General features: G+C 36.2%; 2 protein-coding genes across 5 annotated transcripts in view; one reads left to right on the forward strand and one right to left on the reverse strand.

Moving 5' to 3' along the window:
- Nucleotides 1–207: 207 nt before the first annotated feature.
- Nucleotides 208–3,604, reverse strand: colec11 (collectin sub-family member 11). 2 transcript variants are annotated; one of them, XM_088433211.1, is made up of 7 exons: nucleotides 3,528–3,604; nucleotides 2,722–2,872; nucleotides 2,585–2,656; nucleotides 1,923–1,994; nucleotides 1,032–1,085; nucleotides 858–953; nucleotides 208–707 (listed from the first exon to the last, which is right to left on the reverse strand). In XM_088433211.1, the coding sequence occupies exons 2-7, from the start codon at nucleotides 2,855–2,857 to the stop codon at nucleotides 316–318; spliced, it is 822 nt and encodes a 273-aa protein (XP_088289337.1). In that variant the 5' UTR covers nucleotides 2,858–2,872; nucleotides 3,528–3,604; the 3' UTR covers nucleotides 208–315. The 2 variants fall into 2 exon arrangements, with proteins under 2 accessions (XP_088289337.1, XP_088289336.1); XM_088433210.1 differs by having other exon boundaries at nucleotides 208–725.
- A 1,965-nt stretch (nucleotides 3,605–5,569) lies between these two features.
- The window catches only part of LOC148412850 (unconventional myosin-VI-like), a 51,114-nt gene continuing 39,086 nt past the window's right edge, over nucleotides 5,570–17,597 (forward strand). For 2 of the 3 annotated variants that reach the window (XM_088433231.1, XM_088433234.1), the window contains exons 1-9: nucleotides 5,613–5,771; nucleotides 10,181–10,325; nucleotides 14,001–14,070; nucleotides 14,141–14,214; nucleotides 14,577–14,706; nucleotides 15,040–15,145; nucleotides 15,296–15,351; nucleotides 15,434–15,531; nucleotides 15,615–15,779. In XM_088433231.1, coding sequence (XP_088289357.1) covers nucleotides 10,209–10,325; nucleotides 14,001–14,070; nucleotides 14,141–14,214; nucleotides 14,577–14,706; nucleotides 15,040–15,145; nucleotides 15,296–15,351; nucleotides 15,434–15,531; nucleotides 15,615–15,779 — 816 coding nt within the window. In that variant the 5' untranslated portion in view covers nucleotides 5,613–5,771; nucleotides 10,181–10,208. Of the gene's footprint in view, nucleotides 5,772–10,180; nucleotides 10,326–14,000; nucleotides 14,071–14,140; nucleotides 14,215–14,576; nucleotides 14,707–15,039; nucleotides 15,146–15,295; nucleotides 15,352–15,433; nucleotides 15,532–15,614; nucleotides 15,780–17,597 lie in introns of all 3 variants that reach the window. The other variant, XM_088433232.1, reaches the window with a different exon arrangement.

Here is a 17,597-nt window from a genome sequence, read left to right on the forward strand (position 1 = left end):
TATATATATATATATATATATATATTTTTTTTTTTTACAAGTGTAAGACCATCAAGAATGTTAAAATGTTACTTGGAAAAATTTCTGCACAGTTTCTTAGGGTTCCATTATGTATGAACATCCTACAGTGAATGACCATGTTCAGGCTTGGACGGGGTCAACCATATGTAAACACATTCCTAAGAAATGAGGGTTAACCTATGACAATAGCTTTGAAAAGTCTATTTTTATTTAAAGCGGTACCAGAAAGTAAAAGTTTTGCACCACCTTATCACTGTAAGTAGGGTAATCTACTGTATCTTATCCAGCGGCAACTCAGACAGCGTCCTTGTCAAATTCACACACAAAATACATTGTTGGGTGGCACGCAACATCAGTCCACTCTCCAGAGGCCACCATCTCAGCGCAGTCCTCATCGTCATAAGCATTATTGGGCTCCCCCTTTCTCCATTTGCTGAAGGTGGACATGGGAGAGCGGTCCACGTAGGTGAACACTCCTTCCACATCGAGGTCGTGAACGCCGATGTAGACTCTGCTCAGACCCGCTTCCATGATGTAGCCGGCCAAGGCTGTGTTGGCGGCCTCATCCTTGGGCATGGCCAGGTGGCCTCCTCTCATCTGGCAATAGCGCTCGGCATCCAAGTAACGTTTCTCCTCCTTCACCAGCAGATACATCTTACTGTCCGTCTCTTTTATGCTAGCGACAGCTGCGGGGGAGGGCAGTGCTGAAAAATGAGCGCTTGCATTTCTATGAATTTCACATGTGAAATTGCCTGTATTTGCATGGCTTTAACAGGTATTAAAGGAAGCGTTTAGGACATAGTGAAAACACACACACATTCAAGAAAAGATCTTACCATTTTTGATGAACTTTATTTCAGAAGATAGCTGGGCCACAGTGATATCCATTTCGCCAATCATCTTTCTTATTGGTGAGCAATCACATGGGATGCCTAATGGGCTCAGTCATCATATTTGATTTAGAAAACATTAAAAATAAAATCTCAAACGGATGCCAATTAATATTATACCTGGCTCTCCATCTGGGCCTCTAGGTCCTGGGTCCCCCATGTCTCCCTTGATGCCTGTGAAAATACGTCTGTTATTATTAGTCAAGAGAAGAGTTGGGCAATTTGGAAACTTCCTTTGGAATTTACGGAAATTGGCAGTTAGCAGCTTTGCTTAGTATTTATGAATGTATTTTTCTTAAGTGTTAATGGTGAGTGGTTCATTTTTTTTTACAATTTTAAAAAGTGCACCAGTCTGTTTCCATTTCTCCAGCAGACTATTTCACTCATCATAAAAGGGTGGGTGGTTTAAGTATTTTGTTAAAACACAAAACTGTACAATTAACATTTTAGGCATATCATAACCAACTTTGCCATAGTAATTAGTTTTTCGAAATCAGAGAGCGTTGTTAATTTTGAAAAATCTGAGATAAGAATGAACAAAAAGTAAATGACTTCTCTGTATAAAGTGTGAATTTATGTATCAATAAAGGAATGGATATGAAAAATGTGAATCATTCATTGTGTGTAAAGAGATGTTTAAAAATATTTTTTTTGGTTGCTGTATATAAATAACCAAGTGTCTAAATATTACATGAGTAATATTATACATTATAGAGAACAAGGGGCAGGACTATATTTATTACTATTAATTTAAATTTCTTACTACTCCCTTTGAAAATGGAAATTGTGCTGAAATGTGACTACTTTCATTTATTTTTCACTTTTTATTTTTGTAATACGTTTGTATATTCAATAAATAAATGAATCAAACTTCCTTTTACACCAGTTAGACAGTTAAAAGGGAAGTCAAGTTGTATGTGTATATATATATATATATTATATATAATGTGTGTGTGTGTGTGTGTGTAAAGGGGTGTATTTTCTGCAGATCTAAAGATATTTTATACGAACCTTTCATTCCATTTGGTCCCATTTTCCCAAAATGTCCCATAATGCCCTTCTGTCCTTTGAGCCCAGGTTGACCTAAAAGAAAGTGGTGATAAGAGTATGTATTCATTTATTACAAAATATTCCCCATGCACAACATATCAATTTGGTGATTTTTTTTTTAATCTTGCAATTGCACTTTTGAGTCTGCTGAAGTCTCTATCCAAGTACCCAGAGAAAGCTTACACAAACATGGAAATATCATGATAGCTCCACACAGACTGGAGCTCAGGTTTGAACCAGTTAAATTTGGCCTGTGTGTCAGATGTGCTAACCAGTGTGCTTCTATGCCATGTGTATCACATCTTTGATTCTTTTGACCGCCCGCACCACAAATGACCATTCGTACCTGGAATGGAAGCGCACAATCAAATCTTGCGAGGGTATAACGAGCTTGAAAACAGTCCACTTCCCGTTGAAGCATTCAGTAAACACATCTACCGCTTTGGATTGTGCAAGTCATTTCTCATCCAAATGTAAACACTTGACCAGCTCTGATTAGCTTGACACACAGCAGCATATCAACAAAACCAAGCAGTGTAATCCTTGGCCCGCATGCATGCATTCATAATCCAATGAGTAAATAGGTATTTTTTACTATGAGAATGGAATGGGCATATTTATACCAATGTCCCCTGGTGGGCCGACTCTTCCCGGTCTCCCTGGTGCACCCTTTGGTCCTTTCTCACCCGGTTCTCCTTTTGAGGAAAATGACACAGTAAAACAAAAAGTGAAAAGTGACAAGCCTTCTTGAACAACGTACCTTTGAGACCAGGGACAAGGATCTGAACAGTGCAGGTGTCCTCTGTGAGGTGTTGTGCTTCTGATGTATGTAATGTCAATAAAGTCATCGCATACATGACAAGGAATGATTCTATGTGCTTCTGACCTTTCACCATTGTGCATATAGTAGGCTGTAAAAGTAGAAAGAACACAAGAAAACATCACAATCCCAATAGTTCAACAATGAGCAATGACAATTATTAAGTTATAGACAATATGCCTTTAAGAATACAACAAAAATATTCCTTTTGTACAATATAAGAAATAACAGCAGACAAAACAATTTAGAATAACTAGCTAATGTGTCACAATTTAAAATTTGCAGATTTTCCTGTGTCCAATAAAACCCTACTATGGCTTTGTAGTAGACTCGTACCATGTTTCCACTACAATACACTATCTTGCTTACACTATATATGTAATAATTACATACTGTCCGGTGGATATTTCTTTTAAATTTACTACTACTATTACTACTACTAATAATAAAAAGAATAACAATAATAATGGTTATTATTAATATAATCCTTGATCAAGTAAATTACAGAATGCATAACTACTATTAGTAACAATAACAATAGTAACAACAATAATAGTGACAATAATACTAAAAAGTAGTAGTAGTAGTAACATAGGTATAAAAAAGCCCATTTTTAGACAGATATATTCTTAAAATAAACTAGTAAGAAAATTGGCCAAAAAAGTAAAACAAATAGAATGAACTGTAGTTTTTACTCATACAATATGCATACTGTAATTGTAGAACACTAAAATCATCTGGCTCACCTATAGATGTACTTTCTCCAGTCCGACGTACAAGCAGCTTGGCAGAGAATCGGTCAGCTCAAAAAGATGTGAGGAAGTTTCTAACACGAGCGTCAAGGAATGCCGGGCTTTAGACATTCATAAACACTGATAACGTGGGGCTCCGCTGATAATTGGCTGGGAAAGTTGCTGGGTGATTGACAGGAGAGTGTTGGGTGGGAGGTGACTGATGGTCAGTGAACCTCAAGTTTAGCAGAAAAGTGTATTTTTCAAGATACCAAGAATTAACCAGTGCTTTAAACTGTCAGTGTTGGGGAACTTAAATGATGGTGGGGCCACAATTTGCACTACCTAATCAGATACATCGCAAAGATTGTTTTTTTTTGTTTTGTTTTTTTATAAAACCAAAATATGTAAATATATCTGTTGTTGGATTGGACAAATGTTAGTACCTCTTATATATCATGCTTGAATGCATGCAAAACGTTTTTGGGTGGGTTTGGTCAAGTGATGTTGGAAAGGTGAGCTCTGATTGGTCGTTACCTGAGCCATGAGCATAAATCATATTCACTTGATTGCAAGTTTAAAAATGTGTTTTTAAAGGTATCAATTGTACATGAAAAATAATGTCAATATCAAATTATAATCAAATACTGTATGGACAAACCCTAATGTTTTACTACGGAAAGTGGCTAAATAGGTTTATTATTTCTTTAAGTATCATCATTACAATTGTGATTTTGCATATTCAAGAGAGAATGTCCTCATTTTTGGACATAATGTGGGTCTTGCCCCACATACGAGTTTTGTCCACTTGATGGAGGTATTGTCCAAGTGAAGATACTGTAGATGAGTCTGAAATACTGTACTTAATATTTCCATTAACATATTGCCATTATACTGCAATAGTAATGCAGTCATAATTGCATATAATAACATATCACAACAAAAATATACAGTGTGTCAAATTTAACAAAATAAATCTACATTACAAACTGCATAGATATTAATACTGAATTTGTAACGTGAATATTTTACTAATTTTGTTCTGACAATGCTTTACAACATCTAAAGTGGAAATTAAATCTACAAATGCCTGTACCCGTTCCTCCATTCTGTTGTCCAGTAGCAGTCATAAGATACAGTCTAAACCAGGGGCATCACATTTCTGAATTAGATCCACAAACCCAGCAGTGGCCTTCAAAGGTGGATTGAGTGTCTCCTTCAAAAATCCTCCTAAAGGTTTTAGGTGACATACCAATAAAGTATTCATGACTCTTAAGGCAACATTTGCAGTCGTTTCATTGCAATTGTTTCAAATGTGCTTTCAGTTCCCCTTTTGAACCATTTAATAGTTTTAATTGACCACACAAAATTATATATACAATGTGTACAGCATCTGAAGATTTGCACCATTATTAGTGTCTTCCAACACATCACCTACAAACTATTACAAACCTAAACACGTCAGTCAATATAGTCGTTCACAAATCCATGTTATTCACTATAAAAACAATAAAGAAAATGCACCGTACTCACAAGAAATGGCATGGCAACCCCTTTTCACATTCTGGTCACCCCCAATCCTAAAGTGAAATGTTTATTTACGTCATTTTTATGACATTATCACATAGATCTCAAATTTTAAGACTTCTTGATACTCTGCTCCAAGTTATTTGTTTAAATTGTATGTTTAATCAATGTTGTGTGTTTAATGAATAAAAATGCAACTGATCTTTAAACAAGCCGTCAAAGATTATGTAGTAAAGAAACATCCATTTTTAAAGTCAAGGTCACTCAAAATCAGTATTTGCACACACAGCAAAGCCTCAAAAAGGTACTGAAAAATTCTTGACTGCACAAGGAAGAGGAGACCTATTGAGAGAAACACCACGGGAAAAACAATAAAAAATCGAGTTTATTCAAAGATAAATGACTTTAGAAAAACAGTAATTGTTATTATTGTCCCAGTGGAATATTTTAGTAGGAATAAACACATGTTGACTACAACCTGATCCAAGATATTCCGAGCTGCACTTAAACGCACCGCGGCTGCGAGCTATTTCTCCTCCTCTCCGTAGCTCTGCTGACTCTGACATCGTTGAGCCTTCAGGTCACACTCGGTCAGTAAAGGCAAGAAAAACTATTGCAACTGTGACACATCCGAATGAGGGAACTTAAAGTAGTCTCCTGCGTAAATTTCACGCTTTAAAGGATACACGGCGCAAGTTAACTTTGCACTTTGGAGAACATTTACAGCAACAGGTAGGATACAGTATCTGTATTAAACTTGCTTACTTTGCTGTATTTGATTAACTCCGCACAATTGCTTGACTGTCAAGGTCGGACAACAACTACAAAACAATGAATTAGCCAAATCGATTAATCTTTGTTCTTAGTCTGCCGTAGACGGCGACGACTTGACATTACTACTACTTTTGAAATAGGATGACGTCAGAGCGACGCAGGGGTGCTGCTAGAGATTTGAGGGATTTATGGATAGAGGGGTGCCCTCAACTTTATCACAGTAAAAGGAGTGATTTGAGAGCCTTTTCCCTAGCATGTTCCAAAAGTGTCATATGTTTATTCATAAATACAATCATGTTTTTTTTTTGTTATTACTATTATATGTTGTCTTACATACTCTGTCTCCTCTAGGCTATAAGGAAAAAATACATCTCTGTGCACTTCTTTTCATCATGATGCATTTTCCATGTGCCCAGCAGGGAACAGGAAGCCAGAGGCAGGAAACAAGAGTGTGTTCCTGTCAGGCACTAAATCATTCCCATATTTCCCACCCTGCATGACAACACTGGGCATGCCCCACTGATTTGCATTTACTCAAATAATCGCTTGACTTTTTTATTTCCTCAATTTTAAGTATCTCCCCCGAAGCTTCTCTCGCCTCCGTTGTCTGGATTAGGGTCAGATACTAATAGGATTTAAGGCGTGTGCGGAGCGCCGACGCATTTGGTTCAAGATGCCACTTTTAGGATGAGGCCCTCCTTAAAAGTCATACTGTACACTATAACGCATTGTTTATCAGATTTATTTCAGTGCAGAATGTTCAGTGGGAAAAAAAGGACCTTGAAGTGAATCACAAGGCATTACGTATCATTTGTAATCAAAAGGTGACTTCTCTCATTTCCTTATTTTTTTAATTCCCTCAAAATCTTGCTACTTAAATTATTTAACACAAGAAAAAAATGTGTTTCCACTCACCCAAGTACTACAGTAACAATGCCGTGACTTTAAGTGCATATGTGCTCTGTGTATATATATATATATATATATATATATATATATATATATATATATATATATATATATATATATATATATATATATATATATATATATTTTTTTTTTTTTTTTTTTTTTTAAAAGAATGTCATTAGCAAAAGGAAGGCATGTAACTTGATTTTGTTGTCATCCTATTCTTTAGCATCCCCAAGTAGCACACAAATCTTAAAGACTTCAGCCTTAATCGAACCTTGAGAGGGTGAAGGCAGCACATTTGGTATAGTAACTTTTATCTTATTTTGTTCTGGAACAAACAAATCATACCTTTTTAATGCTTTGTTTATATGGTATGACTTTAAACTTATGAATTTTGACCCCCAAATAATTAATGGAAATGTGTTTAGCATCATTGACCTCCACTATCGTTTTGCTGACTATGCGGGGATGTCACTTCTAAATACAAATGTTGTAGCTTGATAATGGTTGTCAATAAAGGCAAAATGTGCAAATGTTGTTTGGTCCAATTTTGCAACTTTGGAGCTTAAAGAGTTAAGTAGTATTTGCATCCAAACTTTACTAACCACCTGAGTGAAATAAAATAAGGCCAAAACATGCATTTTTACAACACAAAATAAAGCAATCCCAAAAGTACAGTATGGCCATTTTGTCCACAAAGATTATTATGATTGAAGAAAATCATACAATAAAACTGAAAATATATTTACGTTAACAAAAAATGTAAACATGAAAGCACTTTTAAAAAAAACTCTCCCTCAAACTGTGTTATAGTTGTAAAACTAACTAAAAGGAATTAGAAACACAGCAAAACTGTTATCTATTTGAATGTTTGTCATTTGATATTATGTATGAGCATTTGGGGTTTGTTTTGAATGTTTTTCAGTTCTACTGTCTGGGAGTAGCTACAGAAGGAAAATAATCAAGCATTTGGTAATTGTTTTATTCTACTAATGTGTGTAATTGACAAGTGTACTTTGTCAATGGCAGTGAATTAGTTTATTTTTTTTAGCGGGGGAATCGTATCTGTTATCTAAACTCCTATTTTCCACCGTTGGGGAGTTGCAGCAATGTTTTCTGAATATTGATATAGGTTAAACTGACTGAAAACCAGTCAATATAGAATCAACAGCCACGCTGTTGGCCATGTAATGCACTCGATTCATCAAAAACCCAACAAAGGTAATTATTCTTTTATTGGAGCAGAATAGCATGATTGAAGTTTGTGTGATTGGTGTAGGTTTTGCGACATCTACATACATTTAGGCTATGAGCAGTATCACTGAATGAGAGGGCAAAGTAAATGTGGATTTACTATCATTGAGTACGACATGTCCCTAATAAAGGACAAAAATACATAGCGGCACATAACGGAGAAGTTACTGCTCACATTGAATCTGCTGAGTAAGTTGACCTACTAAATTAATTTCTGTTTGAAGTCTGCGTCAGCATTTTCCAGCACCGATCCCCTTTGACATTTGACCACAATCTCTCCTCTAATTGGATACTCCAGCATAACGTCAAATCTTAGCGCTGATGTAGTTGTTTTAGGATTAACACCCGAGAGCTGTTAATGACATTAATGTAAAGCTTTTACACTAACAGCGCGGCCGATGAGACTTTCGACATGTATTATCCAATTGATTGTAGACTGTTATTGGGTCCTCAGTTGAATTTAATACAAAAAAATTCATCCAACTGAGAGTAATATTATTAGCTTATAGTGCAATACTATAGACCAAGCAACAACATTAGCAAAAATTTTAATTAAGGTCCGTAACATATCACAAACTGAAACAACTAAACATGTGGTTAAGCAATGGGTGATGATTTATTTTAGTCATCAAGCAAAGACAGAAAAACAATAGATACTCCTAAGTTGGAATCTCAGTCTCTAGGGTGCCAAGTCAAATCAAGCTCCAAGAAAATCCTCTCTCACGATTGCCAAGTAAACATTACACAAATGGCACTCGACATTAGCTCCTCCATCAATTGTAATTGAACTCTGAACTGGTCACGATCTATATCCAAAGTCAAGGATGAGAAAGGAAGTGCCGTATCTGTCTCAGATTTACCTTTACTGTACTGAATTGGTGTATTCATTACAACAAAAACATGTTTAAGTCCCTTTTGTTACATTTAGAATGCCCAGAGCACAAAGTACAGATGATAAAATACATCTTCATTTAAAGTGTTTTGTTACATTGCCAAAATGCAAATAATTTTGTTACGTATTCTTGTAGTTCACTAAAGGATTAGTGTTAAAATAAGGGATAAAATAAGGGATGACATTTGGAACTACCAGGATTCTTCAGAGATGGTTGCCCGTCCACACTGAGATATTAGAGAAAGGTGACTAAGAACCCAGTGGTCACTGTCAACTCTCTATTGTTCCTCTGTGGAGAAATGAAAGCCTGACAGAAGGACACACATCTCTGCAGCAATCATGATGGAGCAGTCAGACGAAATCCACTCCTTAAAAGAACATGGTAGTCACTCTAGAATTTTCCATAAGACACCTGAATGACTCTCAGACTATGAGAAACAAAATTTTGAGGTCTAATGAGACAAGGTTTGAGCTCTTTGGTGGAAATGCCAGGCATCATGTTTGGAGGAAACCAGACATCACTCATTACCAGGCAAATCCCAGCCCTAGAGGGAAGCATGGGGGTGGCAGCATCATGCTATGGGTATGTTTTTCTGCAGCAGCGGACTAGCCAGGGTAGAACAAAAAATGAATTCATTAATATGCAGAGAAATCCTGAATGAAAACCTGCCCCAGAGTGCTCTTGACCTCAGATTGGGGGAAAAGTTCATTTTTCAGCAGGACAACGACTGAAGCACACAGCCAAGCTCTCAAAGACTTGGCTTCAGAACTTCTCTGTGAATTTCCAGGAGTGGCTCAGCCAGAGGCCAAACTTGAATGTGATTGAACATCTCTGGAGTGATCTAAAAATGGTTGGGTATCGTCATTTCCCAATCTTCAACTTGATGGAGCATTAGAATTATGGCAAAGAGGCCAAAATGAACCAAAGATAGGTATGGTAAGCCTGTGCAGTCGTATTCAAAAAGACTTGAGGCTGTAATTGCTGATATCAACAAAGGATTAAGCAAAGGCAGTGAATACTTTTGTAAATGTGATTTCTTAGTTCTCACATACCCTCTGGAGTACCTTCACGTACCCCCGTTTGAGAACTATGAAGGATCGCACAAGAATATTCCATGCTTCGTTGTTAGTTTGTTAGTTTGAATGTTGGAATTGTCCAATACTGCCACCTTAACATGTTCTTTCAATATCCCCATTAACAGAGCTTGTTTGCACCTGTTCAGTGCAGATGGTATTCAGCCAAAGATGATAAGCAAAACCTTAATTTTATCAACTGTAACAGTGTGTGTTCTCGTGTCATCAAATTCAGTTGAAAAGCCGTGCTGACCACAGCGACCATGGAGGATGGGAAGCCAGTTTGGGCCCCCCACCCCACAGACGGGTTCCAGCTGGGGACTATCGTCGACATCGGAGCCGACACTCTCACCATCGAACCACTAAACCAGAAGGGCAAGGTGGGTCGTCACACACAAGAAATAATGAATAATGAGAATTGTATTGACCCATTCAAGTTCTGAAATAGTAAATATTGTTTTATACAAGTAAGCACAGTTAAGTACAGTATAACTTCATATTGCTACTTTTATTAAGGTTACAATAAGAGGCAATGTCTCATGTTCCATTTATCAAACAAAGCAACCCGTAATAAATGAAACACGAGTGAGAGCAAATTTTCACGGACATGAATAAGTAAAGGTGAAGGCAGCAGGTGTGTGATAGTGTTGCCTTCGAGAGCCCTCCTCATTAGACAATAGCGGCCACCTGTTACACCTGAGTTGAACAAAACAGGACATCCCGAATGCAGACCAAAACAACAGCACCTTCTTCATCTTCTTTCATGAGATGGTGCCAGTATAACTTTGGCTTGAGCCAAATAGATTCCAAAACAAAAGCAGAATAGCCAAATTCTGTCTGGCTAAAATGCATTTATGCCATGGTTTTGTGTAGTTTATTCTACAGGATTTTGCTAACCAGCCTGCTGCTATGCCAATAAGCTATAAATGCTATAAAAATTATAGAATGTCCAAGCAGCGCTGCAAGGATTAATCGACAGTTAATCACATCAAATTAATTGACCATTTATGATAATCGATTAATTATTTCAAGACCTAGTTTAACTTACATTTTCTAAAGGTCTTAATTTTAGACTCTTGGCCATGTATAGTATCCGATTCTTGACAAGCTCCGTGTGAGCAGATTTGTAATATTTCTTTGTTTTGGATCAATTATTTGTAAACATTTTCATCAGAAAGAAGTTGAACATTTTTGCCCTGTTTTTATGATGTTTTGGATCAATGCAGCAATTGGAATTATGACCCTAAAATATCTTTTTTTTTTCTCCATTGTTCTGGAAAATTTTGATTTTAATCAATTTTATTGACGATATGAACCCAAAATACATTTATTTAAAGGGCTGAAGTGTTTAAAAGAGTGGACGATTGATCAGACAATAATTATGTATACTATACTATATTAACATTTTACATAAAAATAAAATTCATAGTTTGTACAAAATATAACTTCATAGCTTGTGCAGAATGTTTTACCCATATGCAGTATTTTATCCAATCCTTTGATTTACATCAAAGGTATTTTAAAGGGAAAGCACTGAAAAAAAAGACACAGGAGCTGAAATTTCACCCAAATTATGACAAAGTGTCAAATTTCAACACGACAAAACCACTTAATTATCACCTGACCTGGAGTGAGCCATCCCTTGACTAAAATACTGCAAAGGTTATGTGGAAAAAAAATGATCCAAAATAGGTCAAAAGGTTGTGTCACAATTAGTGCCACAATTAAATATTTAATAACTATTGTAAAATGAAGTGCAAATAAACAATTCATAAAATGAACAATTTATTGTGCAGCCTTAGATCAAAGCAGTAAATCAATTTTAATGTTTTTTCTGCATCATCAAAACTAGAAAAAACAACTTTCAATTCAGTTTATTGCTTAACCGACAGAAAACCAGCACATTATTTGATTACTAAAGTAATCATTGCTTGCAGCCCTAATTCCAAGTCAAAATACGTTAACCTTAGCAACTTTTACACCTTAGTTGGATAGGTCATAACGATCTGGTAATGAGCAACTAAAACTCCTTGCCAACTGGTTACATAACAAAGAAAAAAAAATATGAATCCCACTGACTGGCTCGGTCATGACGGAAATCATTTGTTTCTTTAATGAGCGCAGCGCTCAATCGGAATGCGTTGAATTAAGCCTCACTTGGACTGGCCTTGAACTTGATCATCAGCAAAGCATAAACTATGTTCCATTCAGTTGGAGAATGAAAGGCCCATTGAGCATTCCAACACTCACTTTTCGTTACTGCGGCGCTGAGCTCATTAGCGGCTGAGTTGAGTACACAACCGGCAGCCTGGATGCCGCTTCTTTGTCTATTTTATCGCTTAGACATCTGTCATGCGAGGGATTCCAGCCAAGGTAGCACAATGAATACACAAATTGTGTTTTCATGTATGCTTTCACTCTGTTTTGTGATGATAAAGTGCATCAATGCGGAGTGGATAAACAGGATCATGATGGTAAACCTCTTTTTTTTTTTTTTTTTTTTAGCCTCTGCAATCATGTTGCTTCATTGGAGTGTTAGCTTGAAGGTGAAACGGGTCAAACCTTCACTAAATTCGGGTTACTGTTGTTATACAGGCCCACACGGAATAGTAATATATTACTCCAGCTGTGTCATTTGTAGTCGGGCTGATTTTAATAATGCATCCATTTTATTGGTTCCCACTGGACCAGCGCAAGACTGCAGTCATCATTTGCTCATTCAGTCAGTCAGGTGTTCGGATCCTGTTGCGCTTCACACCAAATTATTCATCAGTGTGCCATGTCTGCCCTTGTTTCTCTCACAGCTGGCTTCTTCTATTGAGTTTATTTTCATTAGCGCTCCACAATAGCGAGAGAATATCACACACACGGGAACGTATTCCTGCAGATGCCATTAGTGTGATATTAAAATATGATGAATGAGTCATGATTATGCATATCTTAGGTTTGATGTTTAATTTCACTCCATTTTTCAGGACTCTAATGAACATTGTGTATTGTCATTAGCTGCTCGAAGGGATACTTTATTTGTTTCGCCGTTTAGTATAGAAACAAGTTACTTTGTCTTTAATTAATTTGAAACCTTCTTTATTTTTTTCAGCACAATCAATACCACTGAAAACACATTTTGCTACTTGCTGTCAACCAGAAATGGTCCAGAAAGTGTAACCTCTGCAACGGTTTAGCTTTAGCCACATTTGCTTCTACTCAAGTGGCACCAAAGTCAGCCCAGTATTTGGCAAACTGCATTATTTCATCAATTAATCAAATTATCGGATACGATTTCATTTAGCATTAAAGTGTATTGAAAATCAATTTCTCCAATTACAGTTTATTAACCAATTACTGTTTTAGTATTTTTGTTGAAACAATACAACTATGAAGCAATGCCTCATAAGACGGACTGATGCTGTACTCACTCATCAAAAATGTCCTATTTTGATATGTTTCGTGATGTTTGAACAAAAATTAGTCTACAGACTACAGAAATAAGGGAATGATTACAGGTGACAAGTTAAAATCAATCGAGCTGGACAAGCAATTCAACAATTGCTCCAAACAATTACTCGACGTTAAAATAGTTGTCGATTAATTTAATAATCAATCATTTGCCAATTAACCAATTAATTACGACAGTTCTAATACAAACATAACCACACACAAATGTGTGTGTGTGTGTGTGTGTGTATATATACATATATATATATATATATATATATTATACATATATATACATATATATATATATATATATATATATATATACATATATATACATATATACATATATACACATATATACATATATATATACATATATATATATATATACATATATATATATACATATATATATATTATATACACACACATACCGTATATATGCACACAAATACTCTATATATTTTATATATGTCTTTAAACACACACGCAGGCATGCATATACATATCACATATATGCAGTATATATACAGTACACAGTAAGATGTGATTAATCGGTAATATATTTTCGAATTCTTCATGAATAACCAATTCCCACACCTGTCCCATTACAGACATTTCTTGCGCCAATGAGCCAAGTGTTTCCAGCAGAAGATGATGTCAACAAACATGTTGAGGATAACTGTAAGTTGAAATCAGTTTTCGGCTCTCGACATCTCATCATACATATCATCGCATTTGTTTTGTCTTTCAGGTTCCCTCATGTATTTGAATGAAGCGACCCTACTCAACAACGTCAAAGTGCGATATACCAAGGAGCATATTTATGTATGTCTTCCCTCTGCTCTTACACACACTGACTGAGTCTCATTGGAATGTATGCATGCGTGTCATTTTTTGTCATAGCTTTTCTGCTTTAAAAAACACATTGTAAGTTAGAAGGCAGAGCTAGAAAAAGGTTTCCAACCTTTAACCAAGAGCGGAAAGGGTCAGGTATAAAGAGGACAAAAGGACTGTCAAACAGTTTAGGCATCTAAGTCACTCACTTAACAAATGAGGCGCTTCTTGTAAATGTGGAACGAAAGGCAAGAAAACAAGTCAAAGTGACCTCCTTAATAGTTTTGTCTTACAAAGATTCTATCATTTATGTTTGTGTCCCTCCAATCTGCCTTGTCTTGTTTCTTTTACAGACTTATGTGGCCAATATATTGATCGCTGTCAATCCTTACTATGACAACCCCAAACTGTACGGCCCCGAAGCCATCAAATCATACAAGGGGAAGTCTTTAGGGACACAGCCCCCCCATGTCTATGCTATAGGTAAGCTCTCTCACCTTAAAAAAAACATGTGTATCACATTCCTTTAAAATGTTTTCATTTGACGATCAGAAGTACTTGAAACCAGCACCAAATTATTATTTTCAACATTGTAGGTCCCACTTTAATTCTTTAGTCACATACTACATAATAGAGGCCTCGACTCATTGATTGTCCGGCCGATATACATCCATCCTTATGTTTATTTATGCAAATATTTATAGGCCACACACATTTCTAAATAACTGCCAGATCATTAATTTGCTAATCGTTCCACTTATGCTGTTAATGGAACATAAAGTTAATTGTGTGATGCGTTTTTCTCATTTGTTTTAGCTGACAAAGCCTACAGAGACATGAAAGTTCTGAAAATGAGTCAGTCCATCATTGTTTCTGGTGAATCGGGTGCAGGCAAAACCGAAAACACCAAGTTTGTTCTCAGGTATGATTCTTTAACAGAAAACCATTCATTGCCATTCATATCTTCAATTGTTGATTTACAATATTTAGTGTATGTAAATTAGTCTCTATGTTATCTGTTTTTAATCTCACGGTTTGCTTTGGTCATGTCGACCGCATCGCCGTCCCGTAGATATCTGACCACAACTTATGGAAGTGGTCAAGATATTGATGAAAGAATTGTTGAAGGTAAATTACATTCACAAATAACTCAGCGTACTATGGAGTGCCAGTGTGGTCTTGCTGATACAATATGTTCTCCCCCCCTCAGCAAATCCTCTCCTGGAAGCATTCGGAAATGCCAAGACAGTCCGTAATAATAACAGCAGTCGCTTTGGGAAGTTTGTCGAAATCCATTTCAATGAGAAGGTGATGAGATCCTCTTGCTCAGACTACTATTGTGTATGTCGACAGAAAATTAATTCTGCACAGTTTTCCTCTCGTGTTGCCAGAATGCAGTTGTGGGTGGATTTGTCTCCCATTATTTACTGGAGAAATCGAGGATTTGCATGCAAAGTAACGACGAGAGGAACTATCACATCTTCTACAGGCTTTGTGCCGGAGCATCTGAGGACATCAAAAAGAAGCTGCACCTCGACTCACCAGACTGCTTCAGAGTTTGTGTTTTCACCTTTAAAATTAGTATGAGATTGATCTCACTTTCAACATTTAAAGCAGTGCCAAAAAGAAAATCAATTGCGTGATAAAAACACAGGTCCTATATTTTTTACATATAAGGTACATTAAAAACACCTAAAAAAAACAAAACAAAAAAAAAAACTTATTACGCCTTATAATTACTGTACATGAGCCGAACTCGTATTTACTGCAATTTGGTTGTATTTAACAAAAACCCAAACATAAGGGAGGAATTTCACAAACAATGATACATATTACATTACATTTTACACTTAATTTAAATATTCAACACAGCTGTTCAATAGTTATTGTGAGGTATCTTTACCATGGTCAGTGTCACAAACTGGTAGCCCTCTGTATATTTACATCACCTTTCTTTTACTTTTTTCTATTTTCACAAGTTTACTCTAAAATTTACCTCATATGCTGAATTTTATCGCTAAACGGAAGTCTTCATTCATGTAAACGATAATATTGCAACATCTATCCATCAATTTTGTTTTGGAGTATTCTATTCACAGATCACTTTAAAATTTTAGTCTAGTAAAATAGAAAATCATTTTGTCATAGCAAAAGCCTTTTCGTTTTAGTATTGCTACTTTCACCTAATGGAAGTTCAACTTTTTCTGAAGCATTTTTGTTATATATAGCTTGATTGCATGCACTTTGTGATACTCATGCGATTCTTTCAGTGATTCAGGTAACTTCAGATAATTAGATTTTGTTGTTGTTGTTAAATTTGAGTACACCATCATGGTAGGATATGGCAAAGGTCTCCGGCATTGACGGCTAACCGCTAACAGGGGTGTAGACATCTGTGATGAACTGTACACGTGGTGCATTCAAAAACATTCAGGTATTTCAGGTGGAATTTATGTATGTATATGTATTTATTTATCATCTCCTATTATTTAATTAAAGCCTATTACCTGCTGACAGTCAGATTAGGGGAGTACACTTACTGCACGTTTTTCCCCCCATTAATGCACCCTCTGTAGCTTGTTTAGAACGGAGGTAAAGTGCCATTTCTATTAATGCCCACTAGATGTCAGGATAGTACATTTTGTAAAATCCTCATCCCGTCAATTTTTTCTTCTGCTCTTGCACACTGGATTTTAATCAAGTTGATTTTGAGCAAGAGGTGGGGTAATCCCCAGACTAGTATCCAGTCCATAACAGGGCACAAAGACAAAACAAGCATTCACACTCACAATATTATATTTGTAACAGTTACATCTGTTCAAACTAACATAGTTTTAGAATTTTGAAGGAGGACAAGCCCAACTCATGAGGTTCTAAACAGAGACTAGAACCTCAAACCTTTTCATTGTGAGGCAGAGGTGCTAACCACTACAACACTGTGCAGCATGTAAAACCATCACACTGAACAATTCTTTTCTAAAACCAGGTCTTCCCAATTTGGATTAAAAGATGATTTGTAAATTGAATATTATTTAATGCAATAATCAGCTTAGGGTTTGCATACTCAATAGACCATATTGACATGCTCATCTCAGCCACAACATGTCTTCTGCATGCTAAAATAACGATAGCAACAAGCTGCTAATTCTCTTAGTTAAGATATTTGTCATTAAATCGGGTCCCAAGGGGGCAGCAACATCAACAGAGGCAATTACTTCACACTATTGCCCTCCAGTCAACTGTGAGAAGCAATATTAACAGAGAAAATCTTTCACACGGTGACAATCAATAGGAATATCTCCCTCAGGTTTTCCCACAAAAGTTAAACGTCCTCATGCTAAGTTAAGATTTAATTAAGCACAGATCATTGTTTT

The sequence above is a fragment of the Hippichthys cyanospilos genome, chromosome 14 (assembly GCF_059441005.1).
Source record: "Hippichthys cyanospilos isolate Australia breed blue-spotted pipefish chromosome 14, RoL_Hcya_1.0, whole genome shotgun sequence".
NCBI classification, from domain to species: Eukaryota; Metazoa; Chordata; class Actinopteri; order Syngnathiformes; family Syngnathidae; genus Hippichthys; species Hippichthys cyanospilos.

What these genes read in the sequence shown, in the direction of transcription:
- colec11 (XM_088433210.1), bottom strand. Translation starts at nt 2,857, where the DNA reads ATGGTGAAAGGTCAGAAGCACATAGAATCATTCCTTGTCATGTATGCG. An exon ending in GGGACCAAATGGAATGAAAG is followed by an intron (nt 1,086 to 1,922) that starts GTTCGTATAAAA and finishes GTATTTTCACAG; the next exon opens with GCATCAAGGGAGACATGGGG. An exon ending in AGGCCCAGATGGAGAGCCAG is followed by an intron (nt 954 to 1,031) that starts GTATAATATTAA and finishes TGAGCCCATTAG; the next exon opens with GCATCCCATGTGATTGCTCA.